The sequence below is a fragment of the Echinococcus granulosus genome (assembly GCF_000524195.1).
Source record: "Echinococcus granulosus chromosome Unknown EG_S00016, whole genome shotgun sequence".
Lineage (NCBI taxonomy): Eukaryota > Metazoa > Platyhelminthes > Cestoda > Cyclophyllidea > Taeniidae > Echinococcus > Echinococcus granulosus.
Window position 1 is genome coordinate 596,376 of NW_020170396.1, and position 27,598 is coordinate 623,973.

General features: G+C 45.0%; 3 protein-coding genes across 3 annotated transcripts in view; 1 reads left to right on the forward strand and 2 right to left on the reverse strand. All coding sequences in view use genetic code 11, as the record gives it.

Moving 5' to 3' along the window:
• Positions 1–926: 926 nt before the first annotated feature.
• EGR_03203 (Neurabin-1) lies at positions 927–13,618 on the reverse strand (the record flags this gene model as incomplete). The annotated part of the gene is made up of 11 exons (XM_024492452.1): positions 927–1,035; positions 2,044–2,164; positions 3,801–3,933; positions 8,073–8,227; positions 8,273–8,354; positions 8,537–8,727; positions 9,499–9,829; positions 9,972–10,026; positions 10,947–10,995; positions 11,437–11,563; positions 13,508–13,618. The coding sequence occupies 11 exons, from the start codon at positions 13,616–13,618 to the stop codon at positions 927–929; spliced, it is 1,464 nt and encodes a 487-aa protein (XP_024353126.1).
• A 4,053-nt stretch (positions 13,619–17,671) lies between these two features.
• EGR_03204 (Solute carrier family 22 member 6-B) lies at positions 17,672–20,151 on the reverse strand (the record flags this gene model as incomplete). Its single annotated transcript, XM_024492453.1, has 2 exons — positions 17,672–17,743; positions 18,211–20,151. 2 exons carry the CDS (start codon positions 20,149–20,151, stop codon positions 17,672–17,674), a joined length of 2,013 nt encoding a protein of 670 aa, XP_024353127.1.
• Positions 20,152–26,705: 6,554 nt separating this feature from the next.
• Positions 26,706–27,598, forward strand: part of EGR_03205 (hypothetical protein) — a gene marked incomplete at both ends in the record, with an annotated part of 1,252 nt that continues 359 nt past the window's right edge. Inside the window, one exon of the mRNA XM_024492454.1 lies at positions 26,706–26,888. Coding sequence (XP_024353128.1) covers positions 26,706–26,888 — 183 coding nt within the window. The remainder of the gene's footprint in view (positions 26,889–27,598) is intronic.

Below are 27,598 nucleotides of genomic sequence, written 5' to 3' on the forward strand. Positions count from 1 at the left end.
AAGCTAGAGTGGGAACAGAGGCCGAGTTAGCAGCAAAATAGAACTCGCACGGCTTCTCCTTTTGTGGATGGATGGAAAACGACCGTGCTCTCTACTATGGGGGACTGAAAACGGGAGGGGAAATATACGTGGAGACAGACAAGACTGCAGGAAGATTTTATTTGACATCGGCAAAAAAAGATTTCCCTAAGCGGACTGTCCACCAAACATAGACGACAAACATTCAGGAGTGTTAACTCTCCTTTTTCAGTGTCCCAAGCACGGGGATAGTGAAACGAATATAGCCATGTTATGGAAACCATGCTAGATTAGAAACTGTTCAACGATCTGTATTAAACTATATTCATCTCAAGTGCCAAAGTAGGACGATAGAAATATTCTACAAATGCATTTGGCCATAATGAATGTTAAATGAGGTCAAACTAGGCCCAGTAAGTTGAGTCAACGGTAGGTGAGGTTGAGAACATTACACAACCATGCATGAGTGTTGCGACATGAGGCAAAAGCACTTTTCAAGTATTGTCACAATGTCATTAACCATACCAAGAACTTCACCTAGAGTCGCTTTTAAGAGATGAAAAAGTCCAACCTTTCCAAGTACCTAGCAAACCCAACTGATGTACGATAATATGGCAACAAACATGCATAACTTATTGTGGAAAAGATACTCCCAACTCTCCACCCCTCCCTCGAGGCGCAAAATGAGGTGGTAATAAGGGAGCAGACGAAAACGTGATTACGATGCGAGTTAAGAAAAGTTATCGCCTTCAGCAAAAGAGAAATGATCAATGTACATGGGTGTGTACACACATGAAGGCACGCTAAATTCGTTAGCTACAAAGAGCGCAACAGAATAGGACTGTGAGCACGCGAGATAGGGTGAGCAGACTCAGAAAATGAGCAAAGCAGAAAAAAGTAACTCGAACTTACTGCACCGTCCCAGTGGTATTACGAAGAACGGTGGCGGCGAATTTTTGTGAGACGCCAACGAGGTTCTGTCCATCTACCTCCACCAGCTGGTCGTAGACCCGCATTCTGGAATTCAAAAACGAGGAGACGGTGAAATCGTTATGTCAGCCAATTTGTGTTACCAAGCTGAACTACAAGAGGCGGCATGAGTCATCACCAAAGGCCGGAGACATCAATGAGTCACTGGCCTAGGTGGGACCGAGTACTAACTTCCCGCCCTCTCTCCCAACTCGGTAACCAACTGACACAGGATGCCATTTCAACACCCCAGGTGATATGGCAATTTCACGCTTCCGGAAGCATCCATTAATCATAGAAATAACATTATTTATGAAATATGGGTACTGTGCCAAAACTACTCGGAGATAAATCTCCCAAACTGAATTCCGATATGCTTCCTTCTTTCTAAACGCAATGGCGCAAGCCGGACATCTACTGCGTAATCCTTTTATGCCTAATTAAATAAAACTACGCTTCAAGGTAGCTAAATTAAGCAAAGAAACTTTACGGGGTGCCCTGTGAAGAAGAAGGGTCCTGAACGCTAGAAGCTAACTCCCAATAGGTTCCAACTACAGTGATAATTCATGCGTAGGTTGACTTGGGCGCATCTGCTCCCGCACAGTGCATGTTTCAGCTGCAAAATCACCTTGTTTACATTTTGAAGCACCCACGTGAAAAATCCTAATTACAAAACCTCCTGCTAGAGTGGAAGCTCCCATAGAGACGATTACACATCGATGTACATTTGTGTTAGCTGTGTAGCCAAGAAATCCAGACGAGATTCAATGGTAAAGTGCTCCCCGAAGACAGCAATTAAAGGAACTGCAACGGTTTGAATCAGCGACGACGGTTCATCTTCACGATGAGTGCAAAAGGACTAACCATTAATGAAATCTGACATCAAAACCTGAAATCTAAATCATCGCTCAGCTGGTCAAGAGATGAATCACTCATAAAAAGATGGGGAGGAAGGCAATTTGACCTCAGGATGGGTGGACGTTCGTATGCTTAAGTGGGTGAGGTCATTCTGCCACCACGTGACCCAAGCAATCACAATCTGCATCATCAACTCACCTCCCATCGGCATTGGCAGCCCCACCAGGTGTGATGGCCTTCACGAAGATGCCTAGTTTCTCCACCCCATTCACAAAGGTCATGCCCATCCCAAGGATGCTGATTCCCAGGCCGTTGTCTCCTAAGTGTAGAGAGTGGAATGAATGATACAGAAGCGAAATGCACGCTCAGCTGGATGGGCAGACAGATTGACAAGCACTTCTCTTTCTGCTTCAGGGTCAGTAGTTGTGCGATTCGTGAGTAGAAACAGGAGTAGTGAGCACATGCAACTCACCCGACCTGGCGAACGTCTACAGCCAAAAAGCAGCAGTCAATGCACCACCCAACACCCCTTTCAAGTGGGGGTAAATCAACCAAGTGGGAAAAGGTGCAGCAGTTGACTCATCGCCCAGTTCGACAAAAGGGTAACTTTGACCAGTTTCCATGCCTGCCTTCACGTGTCCACGTGTTTCAGAGAAAATGGCACCGTGCACGCGCACGCACAAGCGCAATCCGGCTTACAAATTGCCGTCAAATGGCGCTACGAACGCCAGGCAAGCGGTGGAAGAAAAGCTTCCGAAAGTTGGGTACTATTGCTGAAATGGTCGCCTCAAGGGCAAAACGTCTTTTATGGATCCGTTGACCAATGAAGTCGGTGCGAATAAGAGCAGTGGTAAAGCTCTCGCAAATACAGAAGAGCAGCCCAAATTATTCGGGTAATTTGTGATCTCAAATGAAAATATCATTGTACCTTCAGTTTAGTGCTTTTAAGGGATCAACTTCACTCAACAAAGGTTTGAAACGTGTTAGTTTTAACACGCCAGTGCTAGATTTATATTTGGCAACCAGTAGATCCCACAGTGGTACTGGGTAAACCTGGTTAAAGGCTCGAGCTGAACCTTGTCACTTTAAGTACCAATAGAAACGGTTTGTGCATTGGACTTCGTGCGTGCACAATTACGTCTTTAATTTCATTTGCTTATTTAATTAGCAAAGAGAATACTGAAACCTTCAAGTTATGATGACGTAAGAGGAAGGCAGAGTTTCAATTGATAACTTGACCTCAAGGCAAAATCTAACACCCTCTGGAGAGTCGAGAGCTTCAACGTAGCCAATTGGCACCAGGTTCTTTGACCTATTCACTTCCTGCCGCTTAACGACTAACCTGCTTAATCTTTCCCCTCACACCAAGAACATTCGCTACCTACTTCATTGCTTTAATCTCGATTGATCCGTGCCACGAATCAAAGCAATCAGTAATCGCACACATGTCATCTGTGACACTGCGATCAGACAAGAGTATCGAGTTGCCGCATTCTTGTGTTAATAGTTGTTTTCAGTCAAATTGACAGTATACAATTCCACTGTCGTGATCCTTGCATCAACCACAGTGAGTAGTGCTTCAGAAGTTGTCAAATTGCACTGTCTACATTCCTCAAATTCCGAAGGCGGTGGCAGACTAGTCGAGCAACCTTCCTCCCACCCTTATGTGCGCTTCCGCGCTTAGCCGCTTTGAGGTTTTTCATCTTTAGGGTGCAGTACAAGGCCTTCACTTCCAACATCAAGTGCCTACCTTCGGACGATTTTCATGCCGTAAAACCACGGGATGCCTCAGGGCTTGACGCGTTATTTAGTGGGTCACATAAACAATGACAGCGAAAGCCTAAAAATTATGGCTCTTGCAGTCAGCTACATCTCAAATTACGACTTAAAAAAGCCAGATTTGCAATTCAAATAAACTGGTAGCTAACAACATTTACTATGGTGAATGCACAGACCTTTCTGCAGCTCCACATCGAAAAGGTCGAGGTCTTCGAGGCGCTTCTCCAGTTCGTACTCAGCAGAGGCGACCAGAGGATCAATGGAGTCATTACGACGTTTGTAGGCGGTCACTGAATGCGTGCTGAACACCTGCGATGGAGGAGGGATACAAGGCGTCGGAAATCAAGTAGGTGGTTTTGCATTTGTGATTTAAATGAAGTCTCCTCTCCAAAACACACGCAAGTACACATAATCTACATTCCTAGATAGCTCTAAAAAACCGCGCTTCCGAAGACAAATGAAGCAATAAATGTCAAGAGGGATTTACGGAGAGCAAATAGGCTACTGCCAGTGAAATAACGCCTAGTCAAGAGCAACGCAAATGGATTCGACATTTTGAGGTGGTAAGAAGGCAGATGAATTCAGACACTGCTAATGATAGTCGTGTTTTCGTAAACCGATGCAAGGGAGGAGGGTTTCAGAGGCGTAAACACTTTTTGCTACTTTCCATCTATAGCACAAAGTGGAGGACAATGAAGCCTTTCAAAAATCGAAAGCGTCAGCTGAGAGATGTAACACTCCCTTGCCCTTGGCAATTTTGCCCATTAATCACATTTTTGTCCGGAAATGGTAGGACGTGCGAAGCACTGCGAAACTGAATCACACAAAAAGGAAAATGCAATCATATCCTTCATTCCCAAGTCGAGGCAGGTGAAACGATAGACTTTAATCATTCCAAACGGTAGATCCCACTCCAAGGTAAAAAAATGTGTCAAGAAGCCAAAAAGTGTGCTAATTACTAATAAGGCGTGAGGTCTGTGCGAAGAAATGCTGCTAACGGGATAGCGAACATAGCGGATAAAACATTGTCAAGCATAACTTTTCTCATGGCACGACTAGGAAGAGAACTGGTCGGACCACGGACCACAAAGGTGCCGAAATAAGCAAACGCAAATAGCCTGTCACTGGAGCATGTTATGACAAATTGCCCTGCCAAAGGCTCAAAAGTGAAGCGTCACGTAAATTCCAGCAGGGCACATATGCACGTAGGAGGATGAAAACAAAGAGCCATAAGTCAGCCGGAGCTTATCGAGACCAAGTTAAGGAATGGTGCGCCCACGGTCCTTCTAAATTAAATTTTTCCCGTGGGATGACGACTGTCCCCGGTGAGGCAAAAACACGACACCGCCCCACTTATCCATTTCGATCAATACCCAACACCAAGAAATTGTTTAGTGACCATAAAAGTGCCGTCCAACTAAATTCCACTTTGGGTAAGGTGATGGAAATGGCCAAGGTGGGTGAATAGTTTTCGTGTGTGATGACAATGCCAACAGCCGGACGATGTTTGTGGTGGAGTGTGAAAGCGAGGCGTGATAGCATAGTGCAAGTGGATCTCACAAATAGCTGCTCAACTTCCACGCACCCACTGGAAGGCGTGTTTGTACACATGGCGAGTCACGAGACTGGTACCGAGTGCAGTTACTTCGAGTGCTGTGAGATGTCTGCGTGATGAAGAGGTAATGGCAATCGAGTTCATTTATTCCCGCCCCAGAGCCTCAGTCATTTCTACTATTCAATGCGATTTACCGCCTAGATCTTGAGCAAGCGAAAGATATGGGTCCACTCCATCCCACTCTAAAAGATTAATAATCTCCAATGGTTTTCTTCAGGAAACAAACGTCCCACACTTATGCCACTCTACTACCTAATGGAGCTAACCATGTTAGTCAACAAGAAAGCACATAAATTGAATTTACGCACTAGTTTTTCACTCTTCCTCCTTCAAAGGGAAGCACCTCTCATTTCTTTAGAACAACCTTTTCCTGGCCTTCAGAGTGGGTAGGAGTACTGCCCTTGCAAACCAAATTTATAGCCAGAATCTGTTGGGAGCAGCGAACAAATGAGTGCTTCAAGAGAGCAAAAATGCTGGGACGCAAAAAATACCTAACTTAAATTGCTTACACATACACTTAGGAAATGTTATCATACACGGCTAATGCTATTCATCTTTGACACATTAGACAGCCGTGAGACAAAATTGCGGAAGTGTAGGAAACAGCCACCAACGTCGGAGTAAGAGAAGCTAACATCACTCAAAAAGTCATCCACAGTTGGGATTCGGCATAGGCTGCGCCAATGTCGATTCGACATACCTCTATTCGCTTTACGGTACCAAGTAGTGAAGCGCAGAGGGATCAAACTGTGGACGGAGCACCAAAGCAAAACGTTAAACACACGAACTAGGGTGTCTGCGTCTCTCCTCCTCAATTTCCAAAATATAAGCCAGGAAGGTTCATAGTAGAGATCTCAAAGTGTGAAAGGAGTGACATGAACAAGGAATGACCAGAAAGACAGCTGCAATGGACAGTACTACGCTATTTGGACTTAAAACGGCTCCATCAGGGATGCCTTAAAAAGCGTTTCTGTTGTACCAAAAGGGGGTAATTAAGTAAAAAAAACTATGCAAACAAGAAGAGTACTGCAAATATGCACACATATTACGGTGTATGAAACGAAGCGAGAACAGGAAGCAGTGAAAAATCGGTTGACTTTGGAGTCAGCTTCCCCTTCATGCCTGTGGAAAGCACCCAAGCAACAACAGGCCCCATCCCTTATGCGTATGATGCCCAACCAGGGCACTTAAAGCTTGCAAATGCAACAAGAACACGCGAAAAGCTTCAAATACGCAGAGGAGAAGTAAGTTTCATTCACTGTCACCTCAAAAGAAGCAGTGTGTCAACTCCCCTCCTTTCGGCTATACATCACACCCAAGCATAGAACCGCAGTCTCTTGTCACCAAAGATTGCCTCGCTAACTTTCTTTAAATCGTAACGAGTGGCGCACTCGAAATAGATTTCCGTCCGAATAAATAGGCAGTCGGAATAATCTTGTTCCATAGGCAACAGCAACACTGGAATATTGAATTCAATGATTGCCAGTTGGCCCGAATGAGTCGCATGTACGAGGCAACCAACTTCTTGCCAATAGGATTAGCAAAGGAACCGACTAAATTAGCCAATCACTCGGTAAACCACTTTTACTAAATGAAACGATCTGACAATTAACACACAAGTCCGTCAGATCATTACCCGCCTGCAGGCTCCCAGCCCAGAATTAATGGTCGGCAATCTATTGCACCGAGGGCAATTTGCTCTGGTACTGAACCGCCACCAGTCTGCAAGCCTCCAAGACACTGAAAATTAAGTAACGCATGGACGCGGAACCAGATCGGTCTCCAACACAAATCGTGATTTTCCGTGGCCTTAACACTAGTGACATTAAAAGGCAAAGGATTCAGAGTTTAAAGGGTAGAATTTCGCGCATCACTTAACAAGATCGCTACTGCCATTCCAGAAGAAAATCGACCACCCATAGAAGATGGGTTATAGTAAAGAACATGTTGCTCCAATTCTAAAAAAACCATCTCTCCCAGACTACAAGTACCCTACTTCCGCTTTTGTTCTAAATTTAATTGTTTTGTCTACAACATGATTTGGTGGAACCAGTAACGAGCTGAGTAAGACCACGTCGCATATTTGTGACGCTAGTAAAGAACACGCTACTACTGGCAGTGGGATGATTAAAGGTGAAAACCGAGCATTTTCCAAACACGAAGTACAGCTTATCAACTGAACAGTAAAAAAATGCAACTTATGTCAAACAGTTCATAACACGAACCCGGATAACTAATATTAAGTTGCAAAAAGCGGCGCTCAAGAGCAATAACGACACTAAACGTTACAGTTGATGTGAATGTTGTAGATGAATATACTTTTCAAAAAATTGTTTCAAGAAAACAAAGTTTAGAGCAAGAGAAAAAAGTTCTGTGAGGCAGAAAACAAAAAACAACCCTTCAGGAAACAGGTTGGCATAATTCAAGGACCCATCAAAAGGAATAGCACCTAGGGATCGTAAAGTAACAGACGGTAGGAGACACCGAAATCAATCTTTTGGGGAGGCATGCACCGAAAAAAAACCGGAACGTGCAAATTGGTTAGCTTTAAAAAGCGCAAAGCAGAAATACTGCAGTTGCAAAAGACAAAAATACATCAAAACATCAGGCATTTCGACCACTTCCCACTCCATTGCACATAAGGCTTCCCTGATTACGAGCTTCGCAAGGACCGCAGATGTTTCAGGGCCAAAGGTCAAGCAGACTAAAAAAGCACTGACCTTTCCTCCCATAAAGGTCAGTTCAACGTGGTCTAGAATTACCACCAGAGAAAGGACCGATCGTACAAATCCCAAGGGGAGTTTAAAAGCCTTCGTACTTTAAACCTTCTAACGTGATCCAGGTGCGGGAAACCAATTTCTAAGTACTCCCCTTCCTCCTCTCTATAAAGCATTCGGCCAGAGAGGTCATAACCATTCAAAATTGGTTTTCCGGGGAAGGTGCCATTCTGTTTCAGAGGTTCCTCTTCGTTCCTCGTGATCACTGCCGCTGTCGGTTAGGTATCCAACCACGCCAGTAATGAGATTCCCTCACAGACGACTCCGGCAGAGAGAACCTCATCTCTACGCACTACACGCTTATCAAGACTAACTTGTGGTCCCGACACACCTTCTGACTATGAGAGGATGCCGCAGCCTCTTTTCGAATGCAGTTCATAAGTTTTGTGGGTATCTTCACTTTGGAGAGCAGCTAGTTTGTCCACTGGCACGATCGCACAAGACTGGTTGAATGAACGCAAAAATGACCATTCATCGTACAAATGTGGAGAAATAACTGTCTTAAGTGTTGGCAACTTACGGTGATAGGCTCAGTACTGAAGCTCACCGATCGCCGCGTCTTAGACGAACTTGAAGATTCCACCTCAACCGGCGATGGGGGTAATTCCACCGAAGGAGAAGGCAATTGCTCGGCATCCGATAGCGGTGGAATTCCATCTGTTTGGTAAAAAAAGTGCCCATCCTCCAGCAGATACACGCCCGAGTTGTTGACTGAAACAAAGGAGACCAAACAACGGATCAGTCCAACTCCACCTCCCTTCTTCCACAAAAGTAATTTGCTACTTCTGCGCCATCTCAAACAATGCCTTCCTATCGATACAAAACAATCGTTTGTAAAAATAAAACGATCTAACTTTGGTTTATAAAAAAAATCCGAAGGAGATAGTGCAATAAAGATGGGAGTTAAAAGTTCCTGCTTTCATAAATGCTTTGCAAACATCAATTTACAAAGATTCTCATCGCAGCACCCACTTTTCTACCCAGGCAAATAAATTTAATATCGCCTTGAGGAACCAGACAGAAAAACAGTTTACTGGGGAGAAAAGAACGCAATACACTGCTCTTTAAAAGGAGAGATAAATTACTAAATAGCCTGGATGGTTTCACGTGGACTTGGAGCGTCAATTGCAATCCTTATATCAACAAAGCTCACTCTATTTGAGGACAAAAGTTTCGCATTTTGTTCTCACTGTCATAGAGTTTTAAGGCTGTTGAGCTAGAGAAAGTGGCTTATAAGGTAGAAACAAAAGTAGCACAACCAAGATGATCTAGCAGATAAGCTGCTCACTGACGAAAAATAAAAAAGCAACTGTAGCTGATAAGATCACGATGCCATACCAGGAGACAATCCACGCTTTTAAATCCGAATTGGGAGGATAAAGCGGCAGAGCGTGAATTAAGGTTTAACTGGTGCAAGAACTAAACAGTGACAATCCCTGCCTCCTATATAGGTAGGATAGTTAATGGGGTCATTTGACACACCAGCTACAGGATGGAGATGTGGAGGGAGCGCAAATTTGGCCATCTTCTCGTTACAAGTGTTCTCATCAATTGGATCCCAGTCAGCAGTGTCCTCTGAACTCGTTTCTTCCGCCAAATCGTCTTCCTCACCATCTTCAAAAACTTCATCTGGTCCCTCCAAACCCTCCTCGTCTGGGGAACGCTCGTCGACCTCTCCATCGACTTCCAGGATGTCCTCTCGGGGAGGCAGATTCTCCGGTTCTGCACCCTCTTTCACCTCTGCTGTCAATTCAGTGGAAGGGGGAAGAGAGGAGACCTCTTCGCTCAAAGCCTCACACAAAGCGTTACGGTCCTGAAAACAACCAATCTCTGGGGTAGCTAGAAATCTTTTAATCATCAAGAGTGGAGATTCTTAACAATTTCAGGATAGTAATTGAACCAAAAGGGATCAAAAGGGCACTTAAAATCCCACTTTCGAAGGAAATTTGTCATACCCGAGTTGTGCTTTCACTGGCTTCCACTGATGGTGAGAGAGTCTTTGAAATTGCCCTATAGAAAATAAGAACAGTTTCTTGACACCTGACACTCAATAAGCCGACAGCTGCTCCTAGCCACTAAAGACATTTCCCTTCCCAAAAGCAGAAAACCGACAGTAGAACTGCTTGTAACGTATTTCGGAGTTGTTATATGTACAGAGGGGTACTAAAAAACATAGTTGGGAAGTAATGGTAGCGAAATGCGCGGTAAGTACAATGGTTATGGGGCCTCGAATCCAGTGTGCGCCTCTTTTTATTCAATAAAAGATAACCGTACACACATTACGAACAGAAATCGCTGTCACATTTTGTGGCATTTAGTCCCCTTCTTCCCTTTTTTACAAATGCTTGCTACAACTGCTTTCATCATTGTCGCCTCTATCACTGGGAGGCAACATTTTTCACCTACTTAACAGGATTTGTTTCGCCAACGTGGCTACAACTACAAACCCGAGTGCAAGCTTTCCGCTCGCCTGTGGACCTGTATAATTCGAATCTGGACAGAAAATAAGCGCGGCTCCCTACTTAAATTCTTTGCTACCTAGGTCTCTGTTCTGCCCTCCTCGTGCGTCCAAACTAGAGACCAAGTTCCTGCTGCTGAGTCAGGATAACAATCCCACTCCTCATTCTGGATAAGCAAGTCTAACTAAGCGTTACTTCCCAATGGGAAAACAAAAAGGCACTTAAAGAGTGTTGACTAAGTAGGCACAAATCAGAACGAAAACTGGCATAACCACTTAAATGTAAAACGGAACTCGCAGTACATCGCTAGATTCCACAAAGCTGTGGGTGATTGATAAACGGGCAGGCCACAAACACACCAACAATTGACGACCATGCACAAAACATACGTGTATGTGCACACCTGCCTCTTAGTAACTTTCGGATGTTAACCAACCACATAAGCGAGCATTTATGAGACAAACAACTTACCCATCTGATGGTGTCATCCCCGCATCGCTCAATTCCTTACTTCCTGTGGCTAAAAGACAGAAAGAAATGCATAGAAGTAGGCAAATAAGGTGTAGAATCCCACTAATGTCAAGTACACCGTGTACACGTGGGAAGGGGGTGTATGTGGAGCAGTGACAGTCTACGAGTGCAAATAAAACACCTACTTCATGACTTACACAAAAAAGCCGAATATTACGCGCATACACAGTGTACATATAACCTCTCTCAGGGTTCGAGGTAAGCCCTTGATAGTGAAAAATGAGGAGAGCTCCCAACAGGGCCGATGCAAGAGTACATCGACTGGATTCACTTTGAAAAGATGTCTATCATACTTTTTAACACCGAAAAAGACACAAAAGTTGTTGCATAAAACTGCTCCTCTGCTTCTTCATGACAAAGGGGATCAGCTGAAGAAAGAACTAAAATTTCAGTCTGGGATATTAATGCAGAGAACCCAACTACCTCTTACCTGGGGTGGAGAGGGGAGATAACTGTCGTAAGGGAGGAGTCTCCACGGGTCTCGCGGGAATGGACGGGGCGGTAGGGGAAACAGGAGCAGGCTTCGCTCTACTTCCCTCAATACCATTCACACATAACTGCGGATGTTCGCGGAAGCCAGAGGTATACAGGAAAGTGGGGAATTACAGAATGCCACGATCTCATGATTAAGGTACCAGGCTATTGTGGATTTCAGCAGTTAACTTAAATCACATCGAAGCAAACATCTCGAAAAATAAAACAGCGGTCTTTCAAACAATGATACATAAAGTGACGCAGTTATTAGGACACCAGTTTCTCAATTCCCCTGCACAAAATTTGTGTCATCAGCAAGAGAAGAAAGGAGATTGAAAAGCACAAAAAGTACAGCGCAGACGACAAATGCATGAGCATATTCCACTGGCGTTAATAAATCTGCAAGACCACGTACGCAGGTGTTGTGGGTCCTTTTTCATTGACATCATCTTCTGTGCACAAGTCTTCTATCGGAAGGGGTTTTCCGCATTGGAACAATTCGCGCATTAGTAACACACGTCTACCCCATTAAGCGTAAATACAGCACATACCCGTGTTTCAGGAGTCCCGGGATTTCAAGGCTGTCATAACGAGCAGCACTTGCTGACTTTAACAGTACTTCTGCACTGCCTGGCTTCGACATCGTGTTAAGAGCGGTTATTATTTCCTCGAATTATGCTATGAACTTGATGCCAGTGTATCAGGCTGATCCATATGCACTGGCAAAATCACACACGAACCACAGAAACAAGTAAGCGCCAGGAAAACCCACCAATTGAATTCAAGGATATTTAACTTGGATGTCTTTCGGTGTCGTTAAGCCATGATTTCAACCCTACATTTGGCTTTTTCTAATGATGCAAATAACAGAACACAAAATTGTCGCTTTTTAGTTGTTGCACACGCGAGGGCAATATTTTTGCTGTTGAGTAATTTACAGAATTTTGGGCCATGTTTGAGTCAAACGGTCGTGGAATTGATTGTATTCAAACTGGAAGATTCCTCATGAGGCGGCTTAAATTCTGTAAAGTGAGCCTCACTGCAGAAAACAAGTTGCTTGAAACATTACTAACGACTGAGGTGTTGAGAACTTCTGCCAAGTTTCAGTCAGATAAATGGACGAAAAATGATGCCGTTAAACTAACCTTCTGCAAATAATGACATTAATGCGGTAAATCCCAGTCATTCTTTAACCTCACATTGATGCAGTACCGTACTTTGGAAAACTGACAAACCACGTTTTTCACTGGAAATGATGAGTGTTACCATGTAAAGGAAAACCAGTGATTCAAAAAAAACCACAATTTCATTTTCGTGCCTGCCCGATTCCCTAATAAAGTAAACTAAGCTAAACATTCATTTCACTTATATGGAGTGTTATTTGGCCGAAAATTCTAAGTGTCAATGAATTCCGCATTACATTGTGCTTCTTACATGGACCTAATAATTATGAATTCACCAAATAACTGGGCCAAGTCTTAGTGGTAAAGTCTATGCTAGGTTCCCTATGTAAGTTTTTGCGACAGTCATGCACTTGAACGCTTCGGTATAGAAAGCGTAAATAGAACCTCTGAGCCGTTCCAGAACAACCTGTTTAATGCCGTTCATCCATTCGAGACTGTTCAAAACACACAAAACTGCCCTTTTCCTCAGCATGCACTAACTCATTTACTTAGCAGATTTTTGTGGATGACCGTGTTCGCCTCTTCCGCAGAAACATTCGCCTCTTGCACAACGTCATGCCGCGACGGACTTTGATGCCTCGATCATGCATCCAGAATTAGATTTTGCACACGCTGGGAAGTGGCCACTGACATTACTGACATTGTGGTTGGCCCTAAACCACTAGAGATGACTGACCGTGTTTAAAAGAGGCACTCCACACAGTTGTCGTGCTGTTGAGCGGTTGTGTGGTTTAGTGTCCCATCACCGTGCCGTGCTGCGCATGAATTCTTGTGTGGATACGAGTGGATATCAATGGGGTTTTGCTTGTGGGTTTCGGGCTATAGCCTTTGTTACTTAGATACCTTATCATTACGCGCTTTTGCAGGTTGCTGTTGTCGTCCACAAAAAGTAACTGTGTCTGTAGTGGAGTGGCCCTCGACGTGTGCACTGTCTGCTAGTGTTCGTGGTGTCATTTCTACCACTTGCTGCTGGCACCACAACCCCATTGTTTACGCGCGTTTAAATTACAGTTACCTACTCCGATTGCGAGATATGGCTGAAACTAGGATACGCAATCATGTTATGATTCTGTTATCTTGGTTGCATGATCCTTGATGGTGGAGAAAGCAGGAACCGCATGGAATATCAGGAAGGAAGAAGCATGTTTCTGGCGCTGCTACACGCAATAGTAGCCCCGAGGCAGTACACTTTTTAAGTGTGCATAACCCGGAAACTCTGTTCGTCCTAAATGCTCCTCCCCCCCTTGAAGGGGAAGTTTATAAGCCTATGCTTTGAAGCGCATGGGGATCTTCAAAGACCCTTGAAGAGTTGGGTCTTACTTGGTTAATCTAAAACTCGAATTAAGCACTTGATGTGTGTCTTTGGAAAACTTACGTGAAGCAGCATTTTAAAGACCTTAAACTGCGCTTCCAATGTTCTTACTTTGAGACTGTTGGATGATGTCGTTGATAGAAGCCAGAAATGCGACTTATTAAATTGTATGCAGCACCTCTCGGACCTGTACGGAGCACTGGGCTTGTGACAACCTCCAACTGTCTGAAATGAATAAGGAGCTGTAATCTGAATTGCTCCAGACCTAAAGTAATCGCTTGTGTTGTCCTTCCAGAGGTGGGCGTAAGTCGCTCATGCAATACGGTTTGACTGACTCAGGCCAGAGATGCGATAAACTAGAGATAACACGAGGTAGAGGTGCTGGAAGAGATATTTCCTAGAAAGTTCCTCTCATTTCTCAGCAAGACGAAACGAAGTGCTGAGAGCCAATTTGGGGGGCGATTTAGTGCATCATTTTAATAGCTCATTTACTGAATGAATTCCTGCTTGTCTTGGTGGTCATGAAAGTTGCTTTTAAGTTTCAACCAGCGGAGATCGGTCTTATGTGACACATGGATGATTGAATAAGGCCCCTGGGTGACAAGTGATTAGTTCACATCGACCTTGTAGCTGAATAGCCGTCTTCGGACCCCAAGGAGGAGGGCAACTATGTTTCCCTGTAAACTTGCCTAATCTGTAATTTACCCTCCCCCCATACTACTAGAATATAGGGTATCCGCCCCTACTCAAGCCCCACGATCTAAGAGTTTGAAGTTGGAGGCACTTTACCGTACTTCGTTTAATCGTTAACTATTTTCCTAAGCTTACAATATTTACTTGAGCAAGGGATGGAAGTCGCCCGACCTTTCCCTTCCAGACAAGATTTTGGGGTCGAAGCAAGGACGAAGACTTTGTGTGGACTGTCGATTGCTCTCACCAAAAAGCTCCGGGGCTAGTGTGAAATCGTCACTTAGAGCAAAATAAGTCTTAAAACAAGATTTATTATTTTTATAACCTTCTAATAACTTTGGAACAGCGTCGACTTCTTTCTAAAATGCTAAAAACTTTGTTCCATTTTCCTGTTGAGGAATTGTTGTGAGCAGAAAACATAATTTTCCACCTCGTGGGTGCGGTAAAAGTAGAATTTCAAAGTTGATCAGATTTAAACACAATAAGTACACCATCTAGCGTGGTTTTCAAGTCATTGGAATGAATTGTTTATGTTTTGAACCGAGTACAGCAAAGCTGTCAAAACACAGGAATGTGATCTGAAATGACATAAAATCAAATCTACCCTCTATAACTTTTACGCGGCTGCATTGAAAACAATCGTCTCCTAGCGAAATTCCCTCCCCATCTAAGCGTAATGCACAAAAATGATTCGTGGTAGGCCCCTGAGATTTGCAACTGAGTTTCCTCTCAGGATAACTTTAGATTCTGAAGGATATGCGACTCCTGTATATCAGCGGGGACCGAGGTGACATAGATGTCATTTATTCCCAAAATAACCAGAAATATTTGATTTAGGCAGGTCGGTGTAGTCATGTGCTAATCTGAGGTTTCGACTATTCCTAAGCTACAAAATGCGATCCATCGATGATACAGTGGCATTCGAGCTGCTGTTGAAGACGTTATCAGTTATGGCAGTCCTGGGAAGGATGCCTTACTGACACACAGATGTGCTCGGAGGTCATTGACACGGCTGCATCCCACCAGCATTGAGGTCAAGTCCGTGCTACACATCCACCCCATCTTTTTGAGTCTCGTCCATGATACCTCTTCTGCTTTCCCGTGGATTCTAGTTAACCACGAGGGGGGAATGAAGGTGCTCTGATAAGCGTTTTTCTTTCATCAGCGGCAGTGGGTATCATGGATTCTGACGAAATTTCTGCATGCCATTTCTTCTGTTAGCCCAACCGCTTAAAAGAAAACTCGTTTGGAAAAGCATAACTATGTCCACCAACAAAAACACAATGACAGGTGTCCTCCGATCAGTATTACTAACCGCTGTAATCAAAATAATGCAACAAGTATTCCCTTCTGAACGATTTCGGTTCGAGATTGAGGTAGATGTCAATGTGTGAGGGTTTACAGTAACTTGTGTACTGTGAGTCTCCTCACACTTTTCCGCGTATTAAAGAGTTTATTCATCAACGCTGCCTTTAGAACGGTGCCCAAACTATTTCTAAAGGCAGTATAATCCCATTAATCTAAAAGTAGTCATATTATTGAGGTACAGGTCCGCTCCCAGACCTACGGTATCACCCCAGTAGCCGGGGTTGCGGCACGATAAAAGGTTCGAGCACGAGGACAGACGATTAAAACAAGCAAAGTTCGACTACATTGCAGATACAAACGATGGTTTGGTATCTTGGTAATCCTTTAAATGCAAATAAGATTAAGCAGATTTTCCAGTCACCTCCTGTAAGACACGTAATGCAAACTGTGCAATGATGCGACTTCAGGATTGGCAAGGCGGTGGTGCATACCAAACGGTTTTTACGCCTTATGAATAACAAAAGCCGTACTCCAAAGGCGATTGACGTCTGTCTGGGAAAAGACTTCGAATAAAACCTGACTTCTTCACGTGTTTAGCTATACGCACTTATCCAACCATCCACGTTTCGGCTATCATGCCTGCACCGGGGACCAAAATGCTCACATCGCCTCTGTTGCTGATTTGCAACTCCTTTTTATGGTCCCGTTAAGGCTTGTGTGGCTTTTATTTCTCTAAGGTTACTCCAACCATCTGCAGTGAGCAATTAAATCTGTGGACTGTCACAGCAAAAGTCTTGGCAAGTAAGTGGACTTTCAAAAGCTTCCCACCTTATAATTGGTAGGCAAGGTAGTGAAGCATTGACTTACGGAGTTATCCCCATTTCCAAATTAAATAATAAAAGTTGATGATATGTTGTGCCTAGATGGAAAGGCGATACCTGCTCCATTCCACATGTGGGGCAATTAAAAGAGTTTCAGCCGTCAATAATTACTGTCCCAATGTATTTACGGAGTCCAGTGTGAGGATAGCACTTGTGGTAGGCCATTGCATTTGCCAGCAAATTCTGGGCAGTGCACGTAAATGCTACACTTTGGTAGAACGTCTTCGTACTAAAGCGTCTCATTGATGGGATGATTTACAAAATGACTTTTATGAGCAAAATCACCAAGTTACCCATAAACGTGTCACGGTCAGGTCAGCAGCCGATACTCGCCCTTTGAATGGTGGTGGTCGTCGCCGTCTCTTACCTCTCGGCTAAAATATTTTGCTGGTTAAAGTGGTACGTAAGTTGCGTCGGTGATGTACTAGTCAAATCTTCTTGACCTCCAATTCTGCTAGTGTTTCGCAAACCTCCTTTCAAATTGTCCCCTTCAAACACTTATGACAGGTACTTACGACCATAATGTACATCAAATGCTGCAATTAACTGAAGATGTTTCTCGGTTAATTGCGACATGGGATCTTACAATGCCGCCTCAGGGAATACATAAATTCGGACCTGTAGGTGGACTACTGCCTCTGAACATGATGCATTGCAAGGAGTGCCGCCGTCCTCTTGCCTACGACTAGCTCATGGACATTAGAACCAGCCAGTCGGCATGCAGTGCTGCAAAATTCCCCGGCCATTCATGACTGAACGCGCTCGGTTAGTTTAACGTCCACTGAAGTAATAGCCTCCCACCTCTAGTACTGGAATTTACACGTTGATCTCGTCTGCGGAATGAACCACGGATGTCGTCTGTCGGCCAAACGGACACGCCTTGGTGACCTGGGCATGTCAAACAAGTAGGCGTCCAGTCCATGCATAATACACGAGGCAACAAAGCAACTGGCTTCGGTGGACTGACAATGTAGTAGTGTGGCTAAGACAAGGCTGTAGTGAAACTCGACCTATTCCTACTAGGTCCCCTTTCATTTACTGCTTACCTTCAACAAATCAACCCACACGACACCATCAAACGCAGTCACTCTCCCCACTGCAAAGTATCACAAACCCATCTTCGGTTTGTCAGTTATGTCCCCTAAATAGCTAAACATTGTGGCCTTGCCTCAACCAAGTAAACTGTTTGCCTCGGACTATGACAGCACAGTCTTAAAAACCACAAAAGGCTCCATCTCTTGCCCTTCATGTATTTCACTTTCACTCTGACCATCTTTTGGGACATCACAAGCAAAAACTAGCCTTATTTTTAAAGTTCCCAAATTTCATGTTTCTTATTTTCTCATATTACCAACATCCCGGATATCCGTGGTGGGGCGAATCACATGCGTGGACGCGACCAGTTCGTCCACAGTCGACGCCCAAATCGGTTCTCCATCCTCCTCGTCAACACCACCATCACCATCATCCCTTACGTCCACCACCTCCTCCTCCTCCTCCTCCTCCCCCTCATCCCCATCCTTCTTCTGCTCCAAGTTGTCCAACAAATTGCGTCCAGACGTGTCCGGCAACCAGAACAAATTCACCAGCTCCAGGAAGAGAATAGCTACGTAAATGATGATAGGAAAACCGTGAAAGATGACAGAATCGAGCGCGTTCAAGAAGGGGCAGATAATTCCGCCGACTCGACCCAGTCCAGAGGCCATGCCCAGTCCCAGAGCTCGTGCCTCGGAGGCAAAGAGCTCAGGCACATACATGAAAACCATATTCAGCGCTGCAGCCAACAGGATCAGTGCAAGGTTGCAGCAAATGTTTAACACAAGGTCCGATTCGGGTTTCACAGCCCAATTGTATATCGAGGCAATGGTGAGAATGACAAGGGATAAGATGTACATCACCATGATGGGCAGCTTACGCCGCTTGCAGTAGCGGTACATCAGACCCGAGATAATGGTTGCGGGGATTTGGGTGGCGGAGTTAAAAAAGTTGACCAGGTAGACGTTCGCACGAACGGTTCTGCCGTAGAAGATTAGGCCAAAAGTGGTGGCCAGTTGACCGGAGAAGAGGAGAACGCACTGCACGGTTATTTGGACCATCTTGCGGTCTCTGAAAGTCCTGAGCACTTGACCAAACTGCGATTGCGGTGGATGAGTCGAGGATGCCGATTTAGAACCATTCGTCTTCAGTGTTGAAGCCTCCTCTTGAATCCTACGAATAAACTCCTCCTCCGTCACTGGTGCCGCCTTTTCCTTACAAAGCCTCATTCGTAGATTCACCCGGTAGATCTTGTAGAGTTGGTGTAGGGCATCTGCATTCCGATGCTGTGAAACGAGCCATCGGGGTGATTCAGGAAATAGGAAAATTGACGGGAAGCTGAAGAAGGTACCCATGCACAAAATGCCGTGTAGCCAACGCCAATCAGGAAACCAGTAGGCCAATGGAGAAAGCATAACTCTCAATAGAAAACATATGGTGATTGTCCATATTCCATTGATAAGGGAGCGCTGATGAGCTGTGGTCATTTCCATGCACAAAACCAGGAGAACAGCTATTTTGATGGAGCAGGAACAAGCAAGAGAGAAACGAAAGACGACATAGCACCAGAAATTGGGTGACAACGAGACGGCTATCGTGGACAGGCCTTCAAAGATACACGCGATGAGGGCCGTCAGCCGACGACCGAATCGATCACCAGCTAAGCCTCCGGCGACAAAACCGACGAGCATGCCTACCATATACATCGAGGTGCTGAATGGCACCTTCCAGGCCTGGTCACACACCAGGTCCCATTCGTTAACTATGCCTCCAGGATACTGCTGAGGGGAAAACTTATACACATAGCCCTTGTCGCATGGAATGGTAGACAATTGAGTCTGATTAGTGATTGGTGACATGATTGGGGGTTGGTACCTATGACAACCGAACGCGCGATCCTCCATACTGGCAGGTAGGGTGGACGAAGTCCAGGGACCTACTAAGGCAGCAACCGTGTCAAATGAGTCGCTGATTGATTCATTAAACTCTGACCTGTACCGATCCTCCGTAGCCTGGTCCATTCGACATCTATGTGGTAGTTGGGCGTTAGCAAATACGGGAAAGTAAACGGCAGCTGGTAGGGTAAGTGCGCTGACGGTAACCATGGCAAGTTGCACAAAACCTATGTTTCCAGCGTGACGTTTGAGAATTTGGTCCACATCTACTTTCAGGGTGAATTCATCGAGTTTGCCCTCCTTGCCATCGCCCTCAACCCGGTGGAAAGGGAAGCCCGCCTCCGGCACCTTCACACCACCATCCATCCTTCACCTCTGAAACCAATGTCACGCCACCCAGAACTCGCCCTTTTTAACGGCTAGTGTGTGACTGGAAGAGGAGCCTGCTATTTCATTGGCTGATTAGCTCAGCTGCTGCCTACCAATCGGCTGACAGGTCTTACATTGTGGCTGACTTGGCCTTGAATCGAAGGCGGGAAATTGGGAAAAAGAGTGGAGATAAATGTAGGCGTTATTTTTAATCGTGAAGTCATCCCTAATGCAACCTCCTACCCAGGTAGGCAATTTTAAAGACATGGTTTATTACGGCAGTTTTTAAGAACTTGTAACAATTAAGGAGTTAGTTGCGACCACACCTTGCGGCTGACGCGAGCATATTGCGACTACAACCATGAAAATGAGAGTTTACTTGTAAAAACGTGTAAAGCTACCCCAAATGTTGTAGCAGCGTTGCCGATAAACTAGCTGGAGTTGCAATACACCCACGTCGCTGTTAATACTGACCGAGAATTTTACGCTGGGATGTTGGTCATTCGGATAAAAGTTGGTCTCTCGGGGGCCGCACCGTCACTAGGATTGGCAGGCTTGGTCTAGGCACAACATATTCCGGAACCTCATCAGCCCTGTCCATCTCGACTTGACTAAATGAACATTTATTTGAACCAAACCCAAAGTTTAACCAGGGAAAAGTAGTGATTCTGACCAAAAACGACCTTAATTCAGGAAAGAGTTGTTTTTGAAGACTGTCACATATCTTGCCTTTAATACATCTGTGCACAGAGGAGCTGAGTCAACTGGCATAGCCTGGAAGCCATGTTGCTGGGCCGGGGTACAAGCTGCGGCTACATGAGTGTCCGCGTAATCAGACGCAGAGTTAAACAAACTATCAAAGCGCCACAGTTACGTCGATCAGATTTGTGGATCGCATGCATCAATTAACGTCCTTTCGTAAAATCAGCTTAAACAGCACTATCAAGCCGGTTCGAATAAAAGTAAAATAGAATTTAATTGAGACTTTGACAAATGTGCCTCATTTACTTGCCTGACGACGCATTTTTATCTTAAAAGCACGAAAATAGTTACCCACTGCCATTAAAGATAGTTTGCTATTGATTGGGTAAATTTTATGTTAACTGGCTGTGTTAATGGCTCAGTCAGTTTCGCCTAGGCGTTATCCGTGTTTTTGGCTAATTTGTCCCTCCGTTTTTTAGTGTGTTATAGGATCTTATCGCCTGCCCCCTTGTGTAATAGGCTCACTTAAGGCATAGAATAAAATCACTTTACCTCTCATTATACCAAGCTACGAATATGCGTGATTTCCAGTATTGTAACGAGTGCGTTGATGGCCTTCAAAGCCCAGCTTTTCCTCGAGCAGTGGTGCTGCCGCTACCGTCACGCCGGCCGGTGCGCCGAGTATCGATCGCTCTGCTTTGCCTGAGCGAAGCGCGTCCGTCGGCCCAACCGAAAGTACCGATTTTCACCAACGACATTTGTGCTTTCGCCTAGGGCAGTCAAGTAACCACCACTTCCCTCTTCAATCTTGCCACCAAATTTGGTGCAAACGAACTGACTGGTTTTTATCAATAAATAGAACAATTCAAGAATCTGTAATTGATGTTTACTTGGATTAGGCTATTCCGCTGTCCGAATCATGGTCATGCTATACGAAGAGGGTCTTCAAATTGAAACCGCGGTCTTTTTGTGTAATGACTTCTGGATTCAGTGAATTTGCTACTGCGAGAAATTCCCTATTCCTTTTGTGGCAAGAACTATGCTGTCAAATTAATGCCAAAGTATGGGTTTAATTTGGTGGATTTATCAAAACTTCTCCTCTGTTCACAATGTTCGGAAGTCACAATCCTTTCACAAAGCTGGCAATATAACAATCCTGCACTACTTTTCTGAGATTAATTATTATTTATGCCTTAAAACAGTCTGGCAACAAAAAAATTACCACCTCAATTGCCCCATTAAATGAAGAACAAGTGGACAAACAATTTCGGATTTATGCTACCCGCCTCCTAACTATCAGTACATTTTGGTGCTTTTGACAATATTTTGCCACTGGCAAAGCGGTCGTTACTTCACAAAAATCTGAGTGTCAGTGCTTTTAGACCCAATGTCTGAAAGTAAACAACTCGACATGTTGGTTATCTTAAAAGTACTTTGAATTACCCACACTCGCTTACTTGTTAAGGCAAAATATGACGCAGGGTTACCTCTACCACCACTTGGCCTTCGTCTGCATTACAACAGGGCCATTCGTCGGTTCCGCATAGCTTGTGTACGACGTCACAACAGCTCACATCATTCCATCACGTCAAAGTGAATCGAAGTCACCACAGTGATTCATGACAGTTAGTTGCTTCACTGGCTCTCGAGGACACGCACCATGAAAAAAGTGGATCAGCAGGTTAGTAGGCATATTTCCAGTGAATCAGGTAAATAATTCATTTGTGGAAGTGCAGGTCACTTGTGCTGTCATTGGTGTGGTGAAAACAGACCGTGTCACGCCATCAACGAATGATGCTCCGGTGTTTCTACTGCATTAATTATGCAAACGAAAGGATTAGGCAAGACACTTTGATTACAAACTTGATTAAAATGAGGTAATTCTCACCACAATGCGTACATTAGGGCGTCCAACAGGCAGGGGGTTCAGTGGTTTCCCGATGCCTGGAGGTGTTGCATGCTGCCTTCACCAGGGACAAACGGTTGCAATTTGTCAACACCAAAGCTCACCATCAACTTGTGACATGCTAGTCTTATGCACCCACCCGCCCCAATGTCCCCAGAAATGACATTGAATAAGGGAATCGGAAGTGGACAAAGTGCTTCCATGAAACACGATATGACATAGGTCACATGGAGTAAAAACATGTGTGTCTCTTCAAGCAGTTTACCTTCTATTGCCTCCGCGAGCACAGGTCGTCCAATCAGATTGGCATGCCGATGTGACTTTTACAACACATTCAATTGAATTCTTGCAAATAAAATCAACGGTGATACTGGTTTTTATTCCTCCTCAGATCTTGGGCGATTTCGCATCAAAGTTATTAAGTACTCTCATTTATTTTGAATGTCTCAGTAGAAAATACGCATTGTCGAGAGTTGTTTCAGCACTCACGTTCCCGCATATACGTTTTCATTAATAAATGACAAAAACGACAGTTGCACAACCGAGGAGTGTATCACCGTTACTATAAAAATGATCAAGTAACTCATTTAAGGCATTAAATTTATAGGCACCTCGAGTCTTTAAGAAGGGCTGGGGAGCTACTGGCAGAACCCAGAGGCCATGTCGTCGGGACGGTACAATGACGGAGCTTTCGGTGGCCGCGCAACCAAAACCAGGAGTCAAACCGCTAATCAAAGGATTACGTAATCCCCCTCCCCTTCTAAGCGTTACCCCAGGCACTCCCCTTGGTCAAACAGTCCCCCGCTTCCGGCCACCCCAACGTAATTGGTGTTGTAAGGCAAAACACAGACGAACCAACCGCGTCAGTCATCAAATTTGATCACGATTGAGGAAATAATTGACTGCAGAGTCACTGAACTCCCTCTTCACTTCCACTAGAAGGGGAGATGTGATGGCCATCACGCATTCACATCGCTGGTCGTAGGAACACTGACCTAAAAAACCAAGTCTTTTAGTAAAGAAGGGGGTTTAAATGGGTCCACGTGAATGAGGTACCACGTTTATTCCTTTTTGCTACTTTGTCCTCACTTCAGTGCTTCCCAGCCATGTCTAACTACCTGGCTTCCATCCAGCTGGTAGAGAGATAAAGGAGGTATCGCGGGTTTACACAAATGACGTCCTCCTTCACGTAGCGCAGACAGCTACGTAAAGAACATCTGCAGGCGGTTCACGTCTACAGCTAGTGTCACCTCACTTGTGACCAAGATCCCTGCATAACACCGGGACTGGGGTATTTCCCAGAGGTAGACGTCATTTTCAACCCTTTTGTTGCAGGTCCTCACCAATTTGCCCATCAGCAGCATATGCGCTTCTTCCGCCACCTCAGGGTTTAACATTTTCGGAATGCGAATCTAGGTACCTGTCCGTTGCCACCATTGCAGTGCCCTGAGTCTTTCCGAAAGGCTGCGCGGCTACTGGAAGCTCATGCCAGCCAGCGGAAGTACAACGATCAGGCTTGAAGTGCTAGCGAAACCAAAACGAAGAGTCAAACAAATTCTCTAAGTAATGCATCTTTTCCCTATGAACGGAGAATTGAAACAAGGCGAACCAGGGCGGAAATAAGAAGGCAGGTGCATTTCTCTGCTTCGCGAAACATTGTTGAGAAGCGAACTCTTACTAATAATTGAAGTAGGCATTACGTGGCATTGTACTGCAAAGCTTCCCAAAATCCACTTTGCAAATAAAGATTTGATTAAGTTAACATCAGACAAATGAGTAGCCCAGGGGTCCGACTTCCTAATTTGACTCATTCCATTTGATGCCCACGTTTCATCCTTTCCACCGCTAAATCATCCTGTCGGGCAATTTCGTGTCTTTGGCACAAACACTTGGCGTTCAAGAAGTGGTTTAAGGACACCTTGCGGAAGTTAGTTCTAGATTTGCGATTGTCCACCACAGTCTGCAAAATGATAGTCTATTTAAATTTATGAACCGCCTAAACTGGAAGGGTGTAATTGTCCTCGGACTAAGAGCACCACGCACACTCTCGGTTTATTACCCTCATCAACTCAACCACTCTGCTACACACGATTTGGCGGTGTCATTTGTCATGAGCATGTCACATGTGGTGGCGCTAGTAGCGAGTGGGCTGTAGTTTTCCTGTGCATTGCTGTGGATAAACAAAATTATTCGTCTACTGCTTCATAAACCGCACCCATACCTCCGCTCACTTGGCCTCCAAGGGCAAGAACGTCCCGGCCACATAAAAATTTGCTTCTCAGCTATAACTTTTATATTTGGTGAATGTAGATGGTATTAAATTGGTCATCCTCAAGTGGGCAAATGATCATTGCGAGAAATCGGGTTGCGTGTGATTCGGTGGCGGAGTCTCAGAGAAAGACCGATCACCATGACATCAGTTGTCACTATTTATTGATGCAGTTGTCCTCCTCAGACTGAAAAACACCACTCTAAGTCCGCGTTATGGTGGCGATCTAAACCAATCTGCTTGGGACAAAGGATTCGGTGCGACTACGGTTAATTTGCATTGAGCAAGAAGATATTCCAGCCTCAAGGGAGGAGTTCGAGGGGTTCTCATAAATGCGATGCTGGTAGTGAAGGCAACTTCATTGCAGCAAGGTGCTACCGATCTCGTTTTTCAATCTCGACCGCTTTGTGCTGTGGCTCCACCCGCGTCAATTATGCTCCTAGTCCTCAAACCCTTCTTTGTTTTTTTTTATAATGAACCAATTTCAGAAGCGAAAAACTTCCAGCAGTCTCAGCGATAACAGCCAGTCTGCGATAAACCGTTAAGTGAGTCCGATGTCGGTTATTTAAAAAAGGTAGAATTCACTGTCTTCAGGGTGGAGTAGCCTTCCACTTCAAAAACGTATATTTATCGACGATTCGTCCCTCCTTCGCATCGGCGAAACTTGCGAAATGGAATTCCATGACGCAGGCCAGAGGGAATCGCCAATACAAATTTGATTTCACTCACAAAACTGGAAGCTTGACGAAGTGCTGCAGAAAACTGCATCCAGATCGAGACAAATACACTTATCTCTTGGGGAACTGATTTGAGCTCATTTCTAGACGTAAGTATCATTTCGGGTGCTTTGAGGCCGCTGGTCCAACAAATAGAAAGAATTCGCGACCACTCAAACAATTTAGTGGCAAAGCCCACCCACCACATCATTAGACCATGTAGTTATTATCACCCGACCAATCGGGAACGTATCTTCACATACGATTGACCTCACAAAGTGTATTGGTAGTTTAGTTTGACATCCTCGTGAAGCCCAACCATGATGGAGAAGGCGGAGCTCCCAACGGAAACGTTGCTCCACTACCCGACAGGAAACGGTTGGGAGGTCACTGGCTGTCCAGAGGAAAAAGCGCATGGCTATTTACGGCCAGTTATGTGCCTGAGCCACATCTACTCCACAGGGCAATGCCACATATGGTCGGCCGTTGGTCGGCAATCAACCAGCTTCTGCCTGCTCACTCATGTGTACGGCAATTCTTGATGGATCGGCTGCATGTAGCCGTTCGCTCGTTTCGAGCCTCTCAATTGGCTGTCCTGCGTGGGCACAGGAGACGCGCATGCCCATCGTGCTGCGTCTATGCTCACGGTAGGACCGCACGTCCATCCATGCAAATTGATGCTGCATCCTTTCCAACCCAACCACATCATCAGGGCGAAGAGCGTAAGATCTGGTGTTAGAATAGGGATGAAATTTGAGTGAATCCTCCATGGAATTACCACACCACCTCTGTTGAAGTTGAAACAATTATTTCGATGCAGAAGAAGGGTATTTGTTCATTCTCTCTTCTCCTGGTCACATCATTAAGTCCCAACGCGTTACTAAGCGGATAGAAGCTAAATGCATTGCCCCATGCAAATGCTCCCTTACCTCCACTGAAGCACAACTACGCCTCCACCATGCAGCAGAAGTGGATTTGTCTAAACAATCCTTTACTCCCCATGGCGGAAGGAATTCTACGTCGTCAAATGCAAGGGGAAAAGGAGGGAAGAGGGGATTACACGTATTGGCAGATACAGACGCCTCTCTTCTTTCGATGCATGATTCTTACGCTGAACCCGCCACGTGTCCAAAGCATGGTCGTGGGAGTGCAAGAACTAACCGCCACCAACAGTTAAACCTTGAATACACACCAAGAAGTAAAGTGGTAGAATCTACTCACTGAAGTTGAGGAGCTAAGGGACACATTTACCAACTGCCCCTATCATCATCACGAGACATCAGGGGATGAAATCCACCCTTCCTAATGAGGGGAACCTTCACCCTATCCCTAAATACAAATAGGATTCTTGCCAAACCCTGCTAGGCCTCTGCTTCGCTCAAATAGTGACACAACCCTCTGCCAAAGTAGCATACAATTGCTCCAATGACCCAGTAGTTATCTCCTCCGTCCGTCCCATCCAGCCACGGTGAATTACGGTAAATGTGAAAGTGTGAACACATTCCTAGGTGCAAGCGAAGACGTAGCGGACCCCTTAGTGCAAGAAAGGTGCGATCACGTCCTCACCTCGATCACACTACTGTACAAGAGAGGATTGGATTCCATTCCATCATCCATGAAGAGCTCAGCCGTACTTCCAAATAAGAAATTCACCGAATAAATCAGTCCGTTGACCAACCAGAGTAAAAGTGCTCCGGTAAACACAGTGAAGGTGCAATTATTTCAGCAAGTCTTACGTAAATTCCCTATCCCCTAAACCTCGGCCACATCATAAGACTCCGATGGCTACAGTTCGCTGTCATCAACTAAATTCATTTATGGGCACAAATGTCCCATTGCTCCCTTTAAAGC